Raw genomic sequence first — 16325 nt, 5'->3', positions numbered from 1 at the left:
CCAACGAATAGTGAGATTGACCGTAACATTATAACACCCCCACGGCTGAAGGGGCGAGGATGTTTGGTGTAGCGGGGATCCGAACCCGCGACCTTCGGATTACGAGTCGAGTACCTTACCCACCTGTCGGTAGTTCAACATTTAAAAACAAAAGAGGGAGACACGGGTTACCAATAGTTTAGCATCTCAAAAATTTTCCAAATCTTTGTTTGGGATAAACAATCAATAATAATTTTTATTGACAAGAATATATGACAAAGAACACAATGTTATACCTTTAGAATAAGTTTTATCACATATTAATAAAATTGTAACGATATTAACTCAGATGCCATTTTGATACGATAAACAACACGTGTATAACTCATGAGATAACAAAATGAAACTAGATTAATTAATCCAACTGCTAAAATTAAATTTCACTTTTGACATTGCTTTACAGTTGTACTTTTTATCACAACTTTAATCTGATATTTGATATATATATATATTTATATATATTCATTATGATCTTGAAAACGTCCCCAACGGTTATGGAAAATAAATTAGACCTAACGTATTTTTTACTGCTTCAAGTTGTTATTTTGTACGTGTATGCCACAAGGAATTGGTATCCAGGATTTTGGTGGTGTAATTTCACTAACTAATTGTTTTTCCGCTCGTTATGCCATAGCCGTTATGGTATATTACTGAGATAACACGAAGACTTCACTTATAAATGAAAGGTTTTCTAAATTTTTATTAAATAATAGTAAACAGTTTAACGTTAACTAACCTGAAATGCCATGTTAATTGTAATAAAAGAACTAAAATACCAGTCGGTTTCTAGTTAAGGTTGCATCTATCATACTAAATAATAGTTTAAATAAACACCAGTTGTAATCCTGTTAGGGATAGCCTCTATCATTCTAAATATTTGTTTAAATAAACACCAACCGGGAACTTGCTGTACTGGTTATCTTATGTTGACATTGATTACGTACCTGTCACTGAACAAGATCGTACATTGAAACTAGTAAGCTCCATGTGTCAAAATGCACTACTAGATTTTCTAGAACTGAGTAGTGTTTTAATATAATACTAACACTAAAGACTGGTAATTTTTTTTTTGTTTTACAAAACCTGATGATAATACAATAACAGTCTACACCGTGTAAAATTATTTGAGGGTGTAAGTGTTTTATTAGGGTAGATAGTTGTTGTTTTACATAAAGTAACTTTTACTGGCTTATACATTAATTTCAATCGTTTTTCCCCAACTTCTTGAAACGTAATTTGATTATATCATTGTTAAATATAACTTTTAATCTTTGTTCTAATTATTTTATCTTACACGAATAATTTACCCTTCTACGTAACCGCATGCTAAGTAATGACTATTCGACTAATTTTCTAACAATAAATTCCAACCACCAGCCAATGTACACATTGTCCCCATACTTCCCCTCATTATCTTCCTTTCTTTTATTAGTTCGCAATCCCTACCAATTAAAAACCAACCATTTTCTCTAATAAAAACTTCTACCCTTATATTCAATTTAGAATAATATACAGGTCTAGCCTCCACATTAAACACCTACATCAGTACAAAGATCAAGTAACTGAACTAATTTTACGTATATGGCTCTTGTATAAATAAATACACGTGCAGTGATTATCACGTATTTTGGTAAAATAAAATTACAATTAAAAACTAAGAGTCTGTGAACATTCAGGAGTACATAACAGAACCAACCATTAACTACTTAAACCTAGCCACTCATCCATTCGTGCACATACTAAATCCACAGGTCACAATAATCCATTTAATGATTTCTTTATCATTACCACTGGATCTTTAAACCTTGAACTTTACACTAAAGAAAGTCTACTCAGAGTCAAAGAACCGACCCTTAACGACTCGTAAACCTCTTTAGATCTTAAATTGTTCTGAACTTTCACACGTTGTTATTAAGCAATTTATAAACATTGTTTTGTCCATCCATTTACCGCTTTTCTTAATCACTAAATACACCAATGATTATGTTATTTTATTACAATATTTGTAATCATCTTTGTAACGCAATTTTCTGATTTCGCTGAAAACGGAATAACTTATTCCAAAACTTTCAAACTTTGCAAGTAAAACGTTTTATGTTTTATCCCCCATTTTCATCTCAATTATCAAACTTTGGTTTTTCCGTTATGAATCCACAGATCTATTGTTTTTGAACACAAATTAAGGTCACTTGTTCACCAATGAGAGGCCTAGCATGGCCAGGTGGTTAAAACACTCGACTCGTAATCTGAGGGTTGCGGGTTCGAATCCCTGTTGCAACAAACATGGTCTCCCTTTCAGCCGTGGAGGCATTATTATGTGATGGTCAATCCCACTATTCGTTGGTAAAAGAGTAGCCGAAGAGTTGACGGTGGGTGGTGATGTCTAACTACCTTCCCTCTAGTCTTACATTGCTAAATGAAGGATGGCTAGCGCAAATAGCTTCGTGTAGGTTTGCCTGAAATTCTAAACAAATAAACAAACACTAATGAGAATTATTTATTTTTGAATATCTATACACTTCTCTCTGATGAGCGCCGTGTTTGAGTAAAATCAACAAAAAAGTTACATTATTTTTTATTTAATGAGACCCGTGTGTATCATTCTAAAAATGAAATGGTTGCTTAAATATAAATATTAAATAATACTTCTTTTTCTCTGCTTATCTCAGGCTCGCCTTTTCAGTCGTGAAGGAGTTATAATGTAACGGTCAATCCCACTACTCGTTGGTAAAAGAGTAGCTCAAGAGTTGACGGTGGGTGGTGATGACTAGCTGCCTTCCCTCTAGTCTTACACTGCTAAATTAGGGACGGCTAGCGCAGATAGCCCTCGTGTAGCTTTGTGCAAAATTCAAAACAAGCCAAACCAAACTTAAAAGTTAGATGTGAGATAGGAAGCTCAGGATTCGAGCAAAAGTTCCCTCATTTTCAGTTTTACGTACGTTATAATAGTAAAGGCAATACTGTCGTTCGGCTCACAACATATATGGCGGCAGGTGTGTGTGTGTGTGTGTGTAATTTTTTTAGCAAAGCCACATCGGGTTATCTTCTGTGTACACCGAGGGAAACTGAACCCTTGATTTTAGCGTTGTAAATCCGTAGACTTACCGCTGTAGCAGCAGGGGACGGCGGCGGGTGTTGCTATCTAGCTGCATTCTTTTTGGCTGATAGCTCACAATTAGGGACGGTATATTTGAGCCCTATGAGTGTCTGACCTTACCGTTCGATCTACTTACGCTTAAGGTTGGTAATATTAATGACTAAAATCAAAGTTGTATCGCAAATATATAGTTTTATAAGAATTTATAAATGAAATAACAAATTTTACTTAAGTTTTACTGCGCGTAAATGTTGATTGGATAAAATTATGTTGTTTTTTCCATGCTTGTTAGACCAAAGTCATAAAGGCGTTAATAAATTATTAAATATTTGATAAAATGTATATCGATTTAATCCATCATATAAATATATTTCGTAGAATGGAAGCGTGAGGGCATGACACGTGCCAAGTTAGTAATTTAAATTGTACCCACAAAAGGAACAAGAATTACATGACTATGTACTTCGGAAAATTACTGTTAGGTCATTCTTTACGTGTGGTCGAGTTATTAGTTTTACTTTTATATTGTGTGATACGTTACTTGCGCCCAAGAAGGTAAAAGATTATTGAAACACTAGTGAAAATTATTACGTAGTTAGAAATAATTCCAATATTCGTTAAGCCTAACGTCTGACTTCATCGATATGTCAGCACCGTAAAATAATACATTTAATCGTCATTTTTAGGCCTAAGTGCAATATTTTTTCAATTAAATGTCATTCCTCGCAAAGTTTCATGTTTTTGTAACAAATTAATTGTAATTAAATACAGGAGGTGAAAATAGAAAAATAATAAAGGGTAATAAAAATCGGTACTTACTGGCTGTCTAAAAATTTAAAGTCTGTTTCAGATTAATCTTTTTAATCACATACACACACATGCACACAAGCTTTCTACAACTTTTATTATATATTCAGATAATTCTTTGAACAAACTACCTTGGTGAGTCCTGTTCTGAAAGTTCAAAAATTGGACTCCACTACAGAGGAAATCCTGCATGATAACAACAGCAACAACAAAACGGGACACTTCACGTGCCTTCTTCACAGCCATTTATACATGAACTACCATATTTATTAAATATAAGCACAATATTCAGAGTAACATGGTTTGGCTACAAAAGCTTCTAGTTTAACAACTCAATCAGTTGTAAAGTTGTTGGCATTTTGTGCGATGATGACTGGGATACGAAAGTTTCGTGAACTTTATTTTTACTGTTTTTTAATAACTACACATTAATAAGTGCATAAGTAAAGGTCAATGCATGAGTGACACTGTGAAACTATGTTTTGTTCAACCTAAAGCGAGTAAGTGTTAGTTGTGTATGATAAGTTAATGAATAGAGGTGCGTCAGTTGAATACGATATGACCCTGCAGTATACGTTGAATGTTGTGTAATACCCACTGTTGCTGCTAACAGTAATGAAGTCGGATATCCATTGTAAAGGTGTGTTATTATCTAATGTTAATTGTTTGGGCACTCAACATGGTTTACTTATACTCGTAATTGAAGTAGAATAGTTGGCAGCTATACGAAAACATCACTGATACCAAGGGTACTCAAGTGATGAAACAATGCATCGTTAGAATCCTATAAGTATAAGAGCAGTATACTTAATTAGCTGTACTTAACTAGCTATCCTCATCGCTGGCTTTATATTTAGTTTTGTCTCTGTCGGAATTTAATGTTAATTTAAAGGGTAACATGTCTCCTACACAAGAAATCCTTGAAATTAAACCAGTAACTAAAATAGTGGTTGTGATTTAGGCAATCAGTGATATTGATCTAAGACATCTATGGTCGTGATTCAGGACATTAGTGATATCGATCTAGACTATTAGTGGTAATGACCCAAAACATCTGTGGTCGAGATCCAGGACCTTAGTGATATTGATCCAGACCATCAGTGGTAATGATCCAAGACATCTGTAGTCGTAATCAAGGACCTTAGTGATATTGATCCAGACCATCAGTGGTAATGATTCAAAACATCTGTAGTCGTTATCCAGGACCTTAGTGATATTGATCCAGACCATCAGTGGTAATGATCCAAGACATTTGTGGTCGTGATCCAGGACATCAGCGATATTGATTCAGGCCATTATCAGTCATACTCCTCCGATTGGAAGATAAAAGTACTAGTGTAATCTGAGAGCAAAGAACAACAGTAGATTTACAGCAAATCAACTTCTTAATGCTACATACGGGCACAGACCAATAAGGGAAACTGTGTTGTTGTTTTTTGTACAAGTCGTTTTTTTTTGTGAGATTCGGGGATTGCGAATTTTTGGGCTTATTTATTGTTATCGTAATAGCTGACTTCAATATACAATAAAATGTTTATAAGTGTGGTTTCGGGGGTTGATTGGATCAGTTAACAGTTATAATTTTAAAGTAATCTTATCTTCACCCTTATTCAGTTATGTTGTGTAGATCGCCATTTTGTAAGACAATTTTGAAGGGCGGTGCTGTTTGTTTTGAAAACCAGTGTTGTTTGTTTTGAAGGCCAGTGCTGTTTGTTTTGAAGGGCAGTGTTGCTTGTTTTGAAGAGAAGTGTTACTTGTTTTGAAGGACAGTGTTGCTTGTTCTGAAGGAAAGTGCTGTTTGTTTTTGTCACGAGTCTTGGCAACACTAGCGCTTGGATCTGTAGTCATATAGTGAAATGAAAATGTAGATCCAACACACACACACAAAACTGTCCAAGTCTGTTTGCAGTACGAACTGGGTTACAGGTAGGAATGCTCCCTCCTTCATAATTTCAATTTGACCATTGTCTGAAAAAATCAGTCTAAATGGATGTTTTGTGAACCATATTCATTGCTGTACTTGTCTTACTACTTACTTGTGTATTTAAACCTCCAACAGGAATATTAAATTCCAGAACAATGATACGGCTAAATAAAGTACTGAGGTAAATAACTCTTTGAATCATAAAAACGGTCGGAGGTTCAATTTTTCTGTAAAATAACTGAACCCAGACTGCTTCGTTTACAACATAAGATTTGCCGAAAAGTTCTTTAACACAATTAAAAATAAGTGGATTTACAAATAAACTTAAGTCTGACATATTATTTGTCAAGTCATTGTGTATAGGAGTGTTATCTTTAACGTTGTCATAGATATTTAGCAATTACCCATGACCAAACTTTAAAAACAAAAGTATGAACTGCCGGAAAAATACAAAGGTTTCTATTAAATGAACAGATTTTGCATTAAAACTTTATCATATAAGTATGATGCCATCTTTTAACACATACTTTTTAACTAACACTTGTTATGATAATCGGTACCATTAACCTAATTGAAATAATGAGAACTGATAGTGTAACTGGTCAGAAGTTTAAGGCTTATTGCATGTGTTTATATTCAAATTACAAATCATTTTTGTTCGAGTTTCTTCATGGTTTCGTATCAAAACTCACATTATTTAGGGCTTTCTATGTGGCTTCCTGGCTTAGGGTTTAATGTATGGTTTCATATTGCAGCTCACTAGTTTTAGGGATTGATGTATGGTTTCATATTATAACTAACATAGGTTAGGGTTGGATGTGTGGTTTCACATTACAAGGTTTTGTGTTTTTTCTTATAGCAAAGCCACATCAGGCTATCTGTTGAGCCCACCGAGGGGAATCAAACCTCTAATTTTAGCGTTGTAAATCCGGAGACATGCCGCTGTACTAGCGGGTGGCATTCACATTACACCAAGCTTGGTTTGATGTATGGTTTCATATTACAACTAACTTTGGTTAAGATTTGGCGTATGGTTTCACATTACAACTAACTTGGGCAAGGGTTGGATATGTAGTTTCACATTACAACTAATTTGGGTAAGGGTTCGATGTGTGGTTTCATATTACAACTAACTTGTGTTAGGGTTGAATGTGTGATTTTACAATACAACTAACCTGGGTTCACATTATGTGCCTAAGACATTCACAGTGTATGTCTAAAGCATTCATATTATGTATCTAAAACATTCACAGTGTATCTGAGATCTACACAATGTATATCAAAGAATTTCACCCAGCTATCTTCAGCACATAGCTGTATCAAGCAACAGAGGGAGACAAGGCTTGTTAGAGCTCGAATTCCTCATTTCTTGGATTAGGGTTAGCTTCTTAATGCAAGCTTATCTTTTAGTTGACAAGAACGGTGTCATATTTCTTATGTAATGTCACTCAGGCCTTAACTTTTACACGTATTGTGAAATTCATTATGAGAAATGTATTCTCTTTAATTAAGTATTCAACTTTGGAGGTTTTACTTTATCACCTCACAAAGTGACTCACTTCACTTTATTAAAAACGTGTGGGGTATGGGGAAGAACTAGTGAGCGAACCAAACGAGAAAATGTTTTATTGAAAACAGTGAAAGTGTTTCTTCTTCTCTCTCCAGGGTTAGACCCTTATGAAATATAATTTTTGTGGCAGGTACAACGAGCCAAAATAAGGGGATACTACTTAACCTTCAAGTGAAAAGTCCATACCTATGTTAGGAAAAAACCATTTACTTTGATATTCGAAGAACCCAAACAGTTCTCTACGTATACAAGTATTTCATACCTTAGTTAACAGAAACATGTACATATGAAATGAATGAATCCTTCATCATGAAATAAATATAACTTGCAAATAGTTTCTAATAAGTATAGCAATGATGGTGATAGTGCTAACTGTAAGCTTCATACAGATTAGTAGTTTCTGACCTTCCAAATATCGGTACGTCACAAACACCTGAACTGTCACAGAGTAGCTTCCTTCTGTGTTAAAATACTGCTAGAAAATACAATTAGATCAAGGGTGTATATAATTCTAAAGGCCGGGTTTGGCTTAGTGGTTAACGTCCCGGATGAGAACCTGTTGATTCATGGTTCGCATACCGTTGTCCTAAAATTACGCTCCTCATTTTGGAGTGGTGTGTGCGTTATAAGAGTGACGGCCAAGTCGTAATATTCGATTACAGTTGTGCAAGAGTTGGCGGTGGGTGTTGGTATCTAGCCTGTTGGTCCGACATTAAGTGCGATTAGTCAGACAGCCAGTGTATATCTTTAAGCGAATAACCAAAACAAACATCGTTTTAAATCATTGGTTCTAACGTTTAGTCCGTGTTCTAATAATCTTGATCAAAATTAGAAGTACTAAAAGATAATTACCTGTTAGAGATAAAAAAAACAACAAAAAACAACAACAACAAAAAGCTGTAATTGGCTATAAAACGCGTTTGTTTCATTCGGAAATTAAGGATAATGTACATGTTGAACATTCATCAAAAATGTTAATTTATCCCAATAAAACATCTGATACTGTATTACACTTCAGCTCTAAAACTACTTTTGTTAATTTTGATAATAATTTCATTTGATTTTGAAATTAATCTAATTCTACGAATGTATCCAAAACTACGGCTATCTATCGACGCTATAAACTTGCCTTCTAGTTCACATGTTACACAGTGAAGGAGACATACAAGAATCATCGAAGCAGATACTCCACGAAGCTTGGTATCCACAACACGCTGAACGTATGCACTCATCTCTCTGGTATATCACCATCACCTCTCACGATGCTTGAATAGAACCTACCGTATATCCGTGCGATTTTACCCTACATATACATATAATGTATTTATTGTATTATGAGTTTCTGAAACGAGTTGTACGTTTTCTCTCTGTCCCGATTCTGTAAAACCTCATACGTACAACAGGATCAGGTGACCAACAATAAATGTAATGCTGTGACGACATCTACAGTGAATGCTTCCACATTGCCAGCGAAAGTTCACGAGAGCACGAGTTCCTTCCAATTTTTCTCTTATAGTCATTAAAATTAAAAGCGCGGATGAACTGCTCCTAAACGTAGTAATATTTGTTCGGGCGTTGAAGCATTTCCTCAACTCGTTTTGGTTCGTAAACAAAGGCGACATTTCTTGCACAATACAGTTCACTCAACACTCGGCGAATACGACTTCCTGACGTCACGCTTTGTTTACTAGTTGCCTAGCAACGGTTGATGAGCGTCCTGTTGTGGCCAGGGTTAAAGCTGTGAATAGTATTCACGAGATATGGAATTTTCAGCAATCGACTTAGGATCCTAATATAAAGAACTGTAGACAGACGACGAGGAGAACGAATTAGGAATAATTTGTATTATCTTTTGTATTTTCGTTTTTTTAAAGTACGTTCCCTGCTTGAACATATCAGTAGAGGGCGTTGTTATTGTAATATTAACACTATGTCTTTAAAACAATTAAATATTTCTACAAGATACAAAACAGAATTTAAAGCAATCTGAATATCCAACGTTAAACAGACAAGCACCAGAAATTAGGGAACGTTGATTTTCATTTGCCATACTTACAGTCACAATATACATAGTTAAACCATTTATCAAACATTCTTCAATGATAAGTAGATATTTACCATCATATATTCCAGTCACAACGTGCACAGTGAAACCATCTAACAACCACACTCCAACAAATACCAGTAATTAGTAGATGTATGATTTTAATGATAGGGTACGAAATTACTACTTAAACCATCTATCGTACATCAGTAACCACTGTAAACTATTGGAATGCTTTTTCCATGTTTAAATATGTAAACTCTACTGTAGAATGTTTTTACCCAAAAAAATATAAAGTAGCCCAAAATTAGAGGGAGAAACTTTTACTCTTAAATTTTTTTTTTTAACTAAATGAACAATTTATTTTAAATCATAGAATATCTAGGAAACACCATGTTTTAAATTAATACGGTTAATAAAAATAGAACCGTTGATAACAGATATTCATTTTACAACTTACCGGAATGCGATTCAATATCAAGTGTTTAATATGGGAATGAATGGTCTTGGATCAACATTACATACCCAGTAAGAAGTGAGTGTGACATCTAATAAAGCTAAACTGTTTTTTTTTTTTTTCTGTGAGGATTACTATATGGGGCTTCTATCCCATTATTCAGTAGGCGGATTAAGACATTGACTCGAATAGCGTCCAGAGGGGTCTCAGATATGATACATAGGATTTATAAGAGACTTTCGTGTTATCCAATATATGACCTCTATTGTTTATTAGTTAAAGTAATAGTGCACTGGTAACATAGCTTCGAACACCATATCATCTTATGACAAAGTATTGGGCCCGGCATGGCCAAGCGTGTTAAGGCGTGCGACTCGTAATCTGGGGGTCGCGGGTTCGAATCTCAGTCGCACCAAACAATGCTCGCCCTTTGTGTTATAATTTGACGGTCAATCCCACTATTCGTTGGTAAAAGAGTAGCCCAAGAGTTGGCGGTGGGTAGTGATGACTAGCTGCCTTCCCTCTAGTCTTACACTGCTAAATTAGGGATGGCTAGCTTTGTGCGAAATTCAAAAAACAAAAAAGCAAACAAACAAAGTATTTTCTCAACAAACCTGGGAAATGTCGTGCAACTGTGTCTAGTAAACCTCAACAATATACATCGTTGAGAAGTGAATTCTTCCCTTGGGAGTTCTGTGAGACCATTCCAATTAATATGGTGTCTTCTTCACACCATAACTGAATCTTCATCGAAACTGTGATACCTAACAATGTTCAGATGGATATATCACTCATCTCTTCTTTTTTCAGACGCGGCTCTGCAATTGTCGTTAGAGACATTAACTACTGTCCTATCTGGGAAGAACGCAGACACCCAGCAACCTTGCCGAAAATTCTGGTGAATTTGACAAAGGTTAAAGTAATTTTTTTTCGGTTTCAGAAATTGGAGTAGAGCAGCTATTCCCGACTTAATCAGATGCATTAACCACGTGGTCATTGATAATAACTCCAATTGTTCTTCTGCTCCTTATCATGTGGTTATTGATAATCACTCCAACTGCTCTTCTGTTCCTTACCATGTGATCATTGATAATTACTCCAACTGTTCTTCTGTTCCTTATCATGTGATTATTGATAATCACTCCAACTGTTCTTCTGTTCCTTCCATGTGATTATTGATAATTACTCCAACTGTTCTTCTGTTCCTTATCATGTAGTCATTGAAAATAACTCCAACTGTTCTTCTATTCCTTACCATGTTATCATTGATAATTACTCCAACTGTTCTTCTGTTCCTTACCATGTGATCATTGATAATTACTCCAACTGTTCTTCTGTTCCTTACCATGTGATTATTGATAATAACTCCAACTGTTCTTCTGTTCCTTATCATGTAGTCATTGATAATAACTCCAACTGTTCTTTTTCTTACCATTTGGTCACTGATATATCAGTTCAAGTGACTCACGTTGAGTTTATGAACAGTAGGTGGTAGTTTCAGTTGATGTGTTGTGAAGATAGCGTATTTAACCTCGAAGTTTTCTATTATACATATCATTCGACTAATGATGAGTCCAAAGCCTTCCCGCTTGTCTGTATTTTTCCGTGGTTGGAATAGCTATGTGAAAACAGCACGCTGTATAGTAAATAAGCAAATGATAACTTTTTAAGGGAAATAAAATAGCATTTTATCTGAGAGTAACACCTAAGAAAAGTACCAGAACAGATGTGTATTCCAACAACATGAGACACAGCTAACGACATATCGATCTCAGAAACTGTTATGAGGTATAATTTTCAGTTCCAAGAATACGATACTTCTAAATATTACCACAGACGTCCGAAACTTTGATATGAACTATACATTCAATAAAAGTAAAAGACCAAAATTTGATAAATCTAGTAGTAAGAATTCAGAAAGGCAGGATTACTAATATTACAAATGAAATGAAGAGGGTTATTCAAATGTTTGTTTTCTGAAGGGGGTGCAGAAGTACTGGAAAATTAACAAACAATTTAAGTGACTAGTGCGTTAGTGGCAAAGTTGAAGGAATGTGTTGTATGGTGAACATTAGGTGTGATAGATAAAGTAGAAGTTGAAATTATGGGGATACTAAATTACTGCATCTTTCTACTGCTGTATTAGAAGTCATTTTTGAACTACGTAATTTTGTTTGTTTATCACAATGTGTAAACAATACAAAAAAAGGCTCAGCAGTAAGCTTGAGGACTTATAACTCTAAAATTCAGGGTTCGTCGTACTGTCAAACTAATGTGAATCGTAAGAACCACAAGCACCAACAGAACTGACTATTGAAGTACAACATTCAGCATCAGCATTAGTAACATCTGTTTTACAAGAACCGATCACTGATGTAGATCACAGTCAGAATTTGAGATCACTGGGTTTGTGCTTTTATTCTTGAAGATATCATGTTATTTATTTTTACGCTTAACCCTAAACGTCAAGCCCAAAGCCTGTTTATTTGAAGTTAAGCATAATGGACTATCTGTGTTCTGCCTACCACGGATATCGAAACTAGGTTTCTAGCGTTGTAAGTCCGGGAACATACTGTTGTGCCACTGAAGGGCCCAGATAAAAGACACGAGGATCAAGCTTAGCCTACCTGGAACTCGCTTACCACATAGCGGGATTGACTGTCATGGTTATAAAGTTCTTAATAAACAAATAACAAAGCTCCAATAGTTTCTTAATGTTAAAATAGATAAAAACAAGAGAAATAGACGCAGAGTTAGGTTGTGAGAAAAGGTTTAGATATATACTATAAAATATTTATGGGTTTTTGGGTCCTTTCTAAGCCATATATAGTAATCTAAATTAACTTAGATGTGTGAAATACTTTAGCATTATGTATAAATGCATTTGTTGATCGTCCAACCCACATTTCTGTAGACTGCAGCTTTGCTTATTCAAGGGTCATCAACACAACTTGAGTCCGCAAACCAAAGAAATACAGTTAGGCCTATTTGGTTTCTATATGCACATGTAAGTGTGTATAACATGTATGTATCGAACGCCATTAGTACTCTTGCACTAATTAACTTTTCATTTTTAGCTTGCATTGTCATACGCTTTTACTGTGTATCAATCTCACTATATTGACGGCCCGGCACGGCCAGGTGGGTTAAGGCGTTCGACTCGTACTATAAGGGTCAAGGGTTCGAATCCCCATCGCACCAAACATGCTTGTCCTTTCAGTCATGGGGGCGTTATAATGTTACGGTCAGTCCCACTATTCATCAGTAAAAGAGTAGCCCAAGAGTTGGCGGTGGGTGGTAATGACTAGTCTTACACTGCTAAATTAGGGACGGCTAGCGCAGATAGCCCTTGAGTAGCTTTGCGCGAAATTCAAAACAAACAAACAAACACTATATTGGCCGATGTGTGTTAATAGGGCGCCACTTTGACCAATATGACAGTATGTATACAAAAAGACAATGTTTAGACCGAATTAAACTTCAAAAACTTAGATAGGCTTGAACTATGAACACAAAACATTACAAGGGATATGATATGCACGTTTTCTAATTGTAAAAGGATTTAAGGCAAAAGAAAAACTAAGTTAATATTATCCATTCTACTCTTACCCTGCCAATCATACAAAATGTAGGCCATACAATATACCGTATATAAAGAAAATGTTTGTTAAGAAAAACTACCGTATTTTAGAATTTTAGACATTGGCACGGGCATTGTAATATCACTTTACAAATAAGCAGAGTACATTTAAGGTAACAAATTTTTTTACGCTTTACTGTATCTAATGAGTTTAATGTTGTTGATATATCTCTGTGTCGTTTTCTGGTTTACGTTCTGAAAGTTTAATTTTATGAACATGATAAACATTTGATATATGTACGAAGTCATTTAATTTGGTAGAAATGTTATATGTAGATCCATACTAAGGCAACAGTTTAAAATTTTGGCACAAGAATTATAACTTGTAAGAGTTTTGAGGAATTTGTTTCACTGGTGTTTTTGGTTTTGTATTTAAAGTTGACTGATACTCGTATTATGTAGGTTTATGTAACAATATATTGTAATGTACAATATCGTATAGTATATTGTAATGTTGTATAGTACAGTAAAGTATAGTGAAGGACAGTAAAAAACAGTGCAGCATGACTCATTGGTGTAATTAATTGTACTTTGTTCTAATGTCATTCCTTGTTGTGTGTGACTTTTACTGTGATATATGTATTACTACTTTGTGTAATGTTCTATATGTTACATGTTGCGTTTCTTTCCTGATTCAGACTTTGAATAAGATTTTTTAAAGGATACTGTATAATGACAACATGATCTTACACAACATGCTATTAAGATTCAGTGATTGTTTTAGGCTGCCCAAAATTCAATACATCCTACAAGATATATATTATTATAGCCCTACACAGGGTCTAGTCAGTTCTGTAGTCTCCTATGAAAGATCTAGCATGAATATAACACACTAAATCTGGAGTATTACCATAGAAAGGACATATTTTGTGTGAAATAAATAATTCATTGTATTTTAACGTGAATTGCAACAAAGCAAGTGTCCATTTAGTCTAGTTCGTTAAAAATAAAAGCAATGCAGTGCATTACTATATTTATATAAAATAGTTATACAAAGTAGCAGACAATATACTCCACAAAATTTCGTCTAGTACTGGAAACAACATTAGAACAAAATAAAGTTAATTAAGGGTACAGGTTAGAGGAAGCAATAGACCAATAGAAACATCAGACTAAAACAGCTAACAGTTTGAAAAGCTTTTTTCTTTTAATGTTTTTTATTGTAGCAGTACAAACAACAACAACAATACAATGCTAAACTGGTGTGCAGGATATATAAACATCTTAACAATGAGTAGGAAAAGACAAACAAAAAAAGATAGAAAAAAGGTAAAATATTGAAACTATTAGGAAATCCAGCCTTAGATAAAAGTATAACGTGATACATATTAAATAAGTAGACGTTCATTCTTAAGTTTTCTTAGATTTTATTCTATTAATAATTTTCAAGTAATTTATGTAAAGCACGAAATTTAATAAATTCAGAAAAACAAACAAACAAAGCATCAGAGGGCTAACACCATCTCATTGATAATTGTGAATAACATACTTAGTTTGTGGAATAATAACAAAATTTACAGTAAAAAAATAGAAAGCAAGGGAATCAAAACAGAAGAGAGTTTTTGTGGCCAATCAGAGCTGACTGTAAAACAAAAGATAAAGTGATATAACATTCCTTATGTAGATCATTGATGGCTCTAGTATAACAGCTTCTTGACGTTTTCAGAGCCTTTGTGTCTAGTCTGTTAATGGATAAAACTTTTATTGTGCTGCCATCTGTACCACAATACATTTGTTACCTTGTTTCAAATACTCATATAATAATGTTTTGTGTTTCAAGTGTTATAAATAACTGACAATGAGATTCTGTTTTTAAGTACGTCACGAAGGTTTATAGGATATTTTCAGTTGTTTGATTTCCTTAATCCGTTTATTTCTTTATTTAAAAAATACACTTTATTTTAATAAATACCAATTACAAAGCTGCAAATTATGTTGACTTTAATACGATTAAATAAAAAAACCAAAATGTTTTATTTATAATCATACCTTTTAGATAAAAAACAAACAAACTTTAAATATTTGTAGAAAAAATGCAGATGGTTTTTAGCGAATCATAAAAAATAGATATTTTAATTTCAGAAAGAGATTATGTTGATATATAAACTAAAGATATAATCAAAATAAAGGCGGTAGTATACAAACACGTTTAGGAAACAAAGGAACTGCAGCTCGTGTTACTGTTTGTATAAAAAGAAAATAGGAGACGCTTGTCACTCATGTTTCAAACGATAAATATAGTGTTTAAAAGACGCTAGCTAATTATAGTAGCAAACCATTCTAGAAGCATTAGGATAAATACTCACCCAGTTGGATAATAGAGCGCTTATATCGTTACTTTGTTTACAGGTATTAACACTAGATGGAGCTTTTAGATATTGTTATCCTCAGTTTTGTTTTTTGAATTTCGCACAAAGCTACACAAGGGCTATCTGCGCTAGCCATCTCTTATTTAGCAATGTAAGACTAGAGAGAAGGCAGTTAGTCATCACCACCTACCGCCAACTCTTGGACTATTCTTTTACCAACGAATAGTGGGATTGACTGTCACATTATAATGTTACCACGGCTGAAAAAGCAAGCATATTTGGTGCGACGGGGATTTGAACTCGCGGTTCTCAAATTAGGAGTCGAACGCCTTAACCAACCTGGCCATGTCGGGCTTCTCAGATTTTATAAATTGGTTTTTTCACATCTTGCATTAGGCATAGATTATAGCGTATATCGTTCCTTTGTTTACAAGTATT

General features: G+C 34.4%; 1 protein-coding gene across 1 annotated transcript in view; it reads right to left on the bottom strand.

The window, feature by feature from the left end:
• Nucleotides 1–9105, bottom strand: part of LOC143238900 (uncharacterized) — a 42404-nt gene extending 33299 nt beyond the window's left edge. Inside the window, exon 1 of the mRNA XM_076479533.1 lies at nucleotides 8567–9105. Coding sequence (XP_076335648.1) covers nucleotides 8567–8669 — 103 coding nt within the window. The 5' untranslated portion in view covers nucleotides 8670–9105. The remainder of the gene's footprint in view (nucleotides 1–8566) is intronic.
• Between the last annotated feature and the right edge of the window lie 7220 nt (nucleotides 9106–16325).

This window comes from Tachypleus tridentatus, chromosome 13 (genome assembly GCF_004210375.1).
Source record: "Tachypleus tridentatus isolate NWPU-2018 chromosome 13, ASM421037v1, whole genome shotgun sequence".
Lineage (NCBI taxonomy): Eukaryota > Metazoa > Arthropoda > Merostomata > Xiphosura > Limulidae > Tachypleus > Tachypleus tridentatus.
Note: the sequence above shows the minus strand (reverse complement) of the source record. Positions and strands in the feature narration are given on the sequence as shown.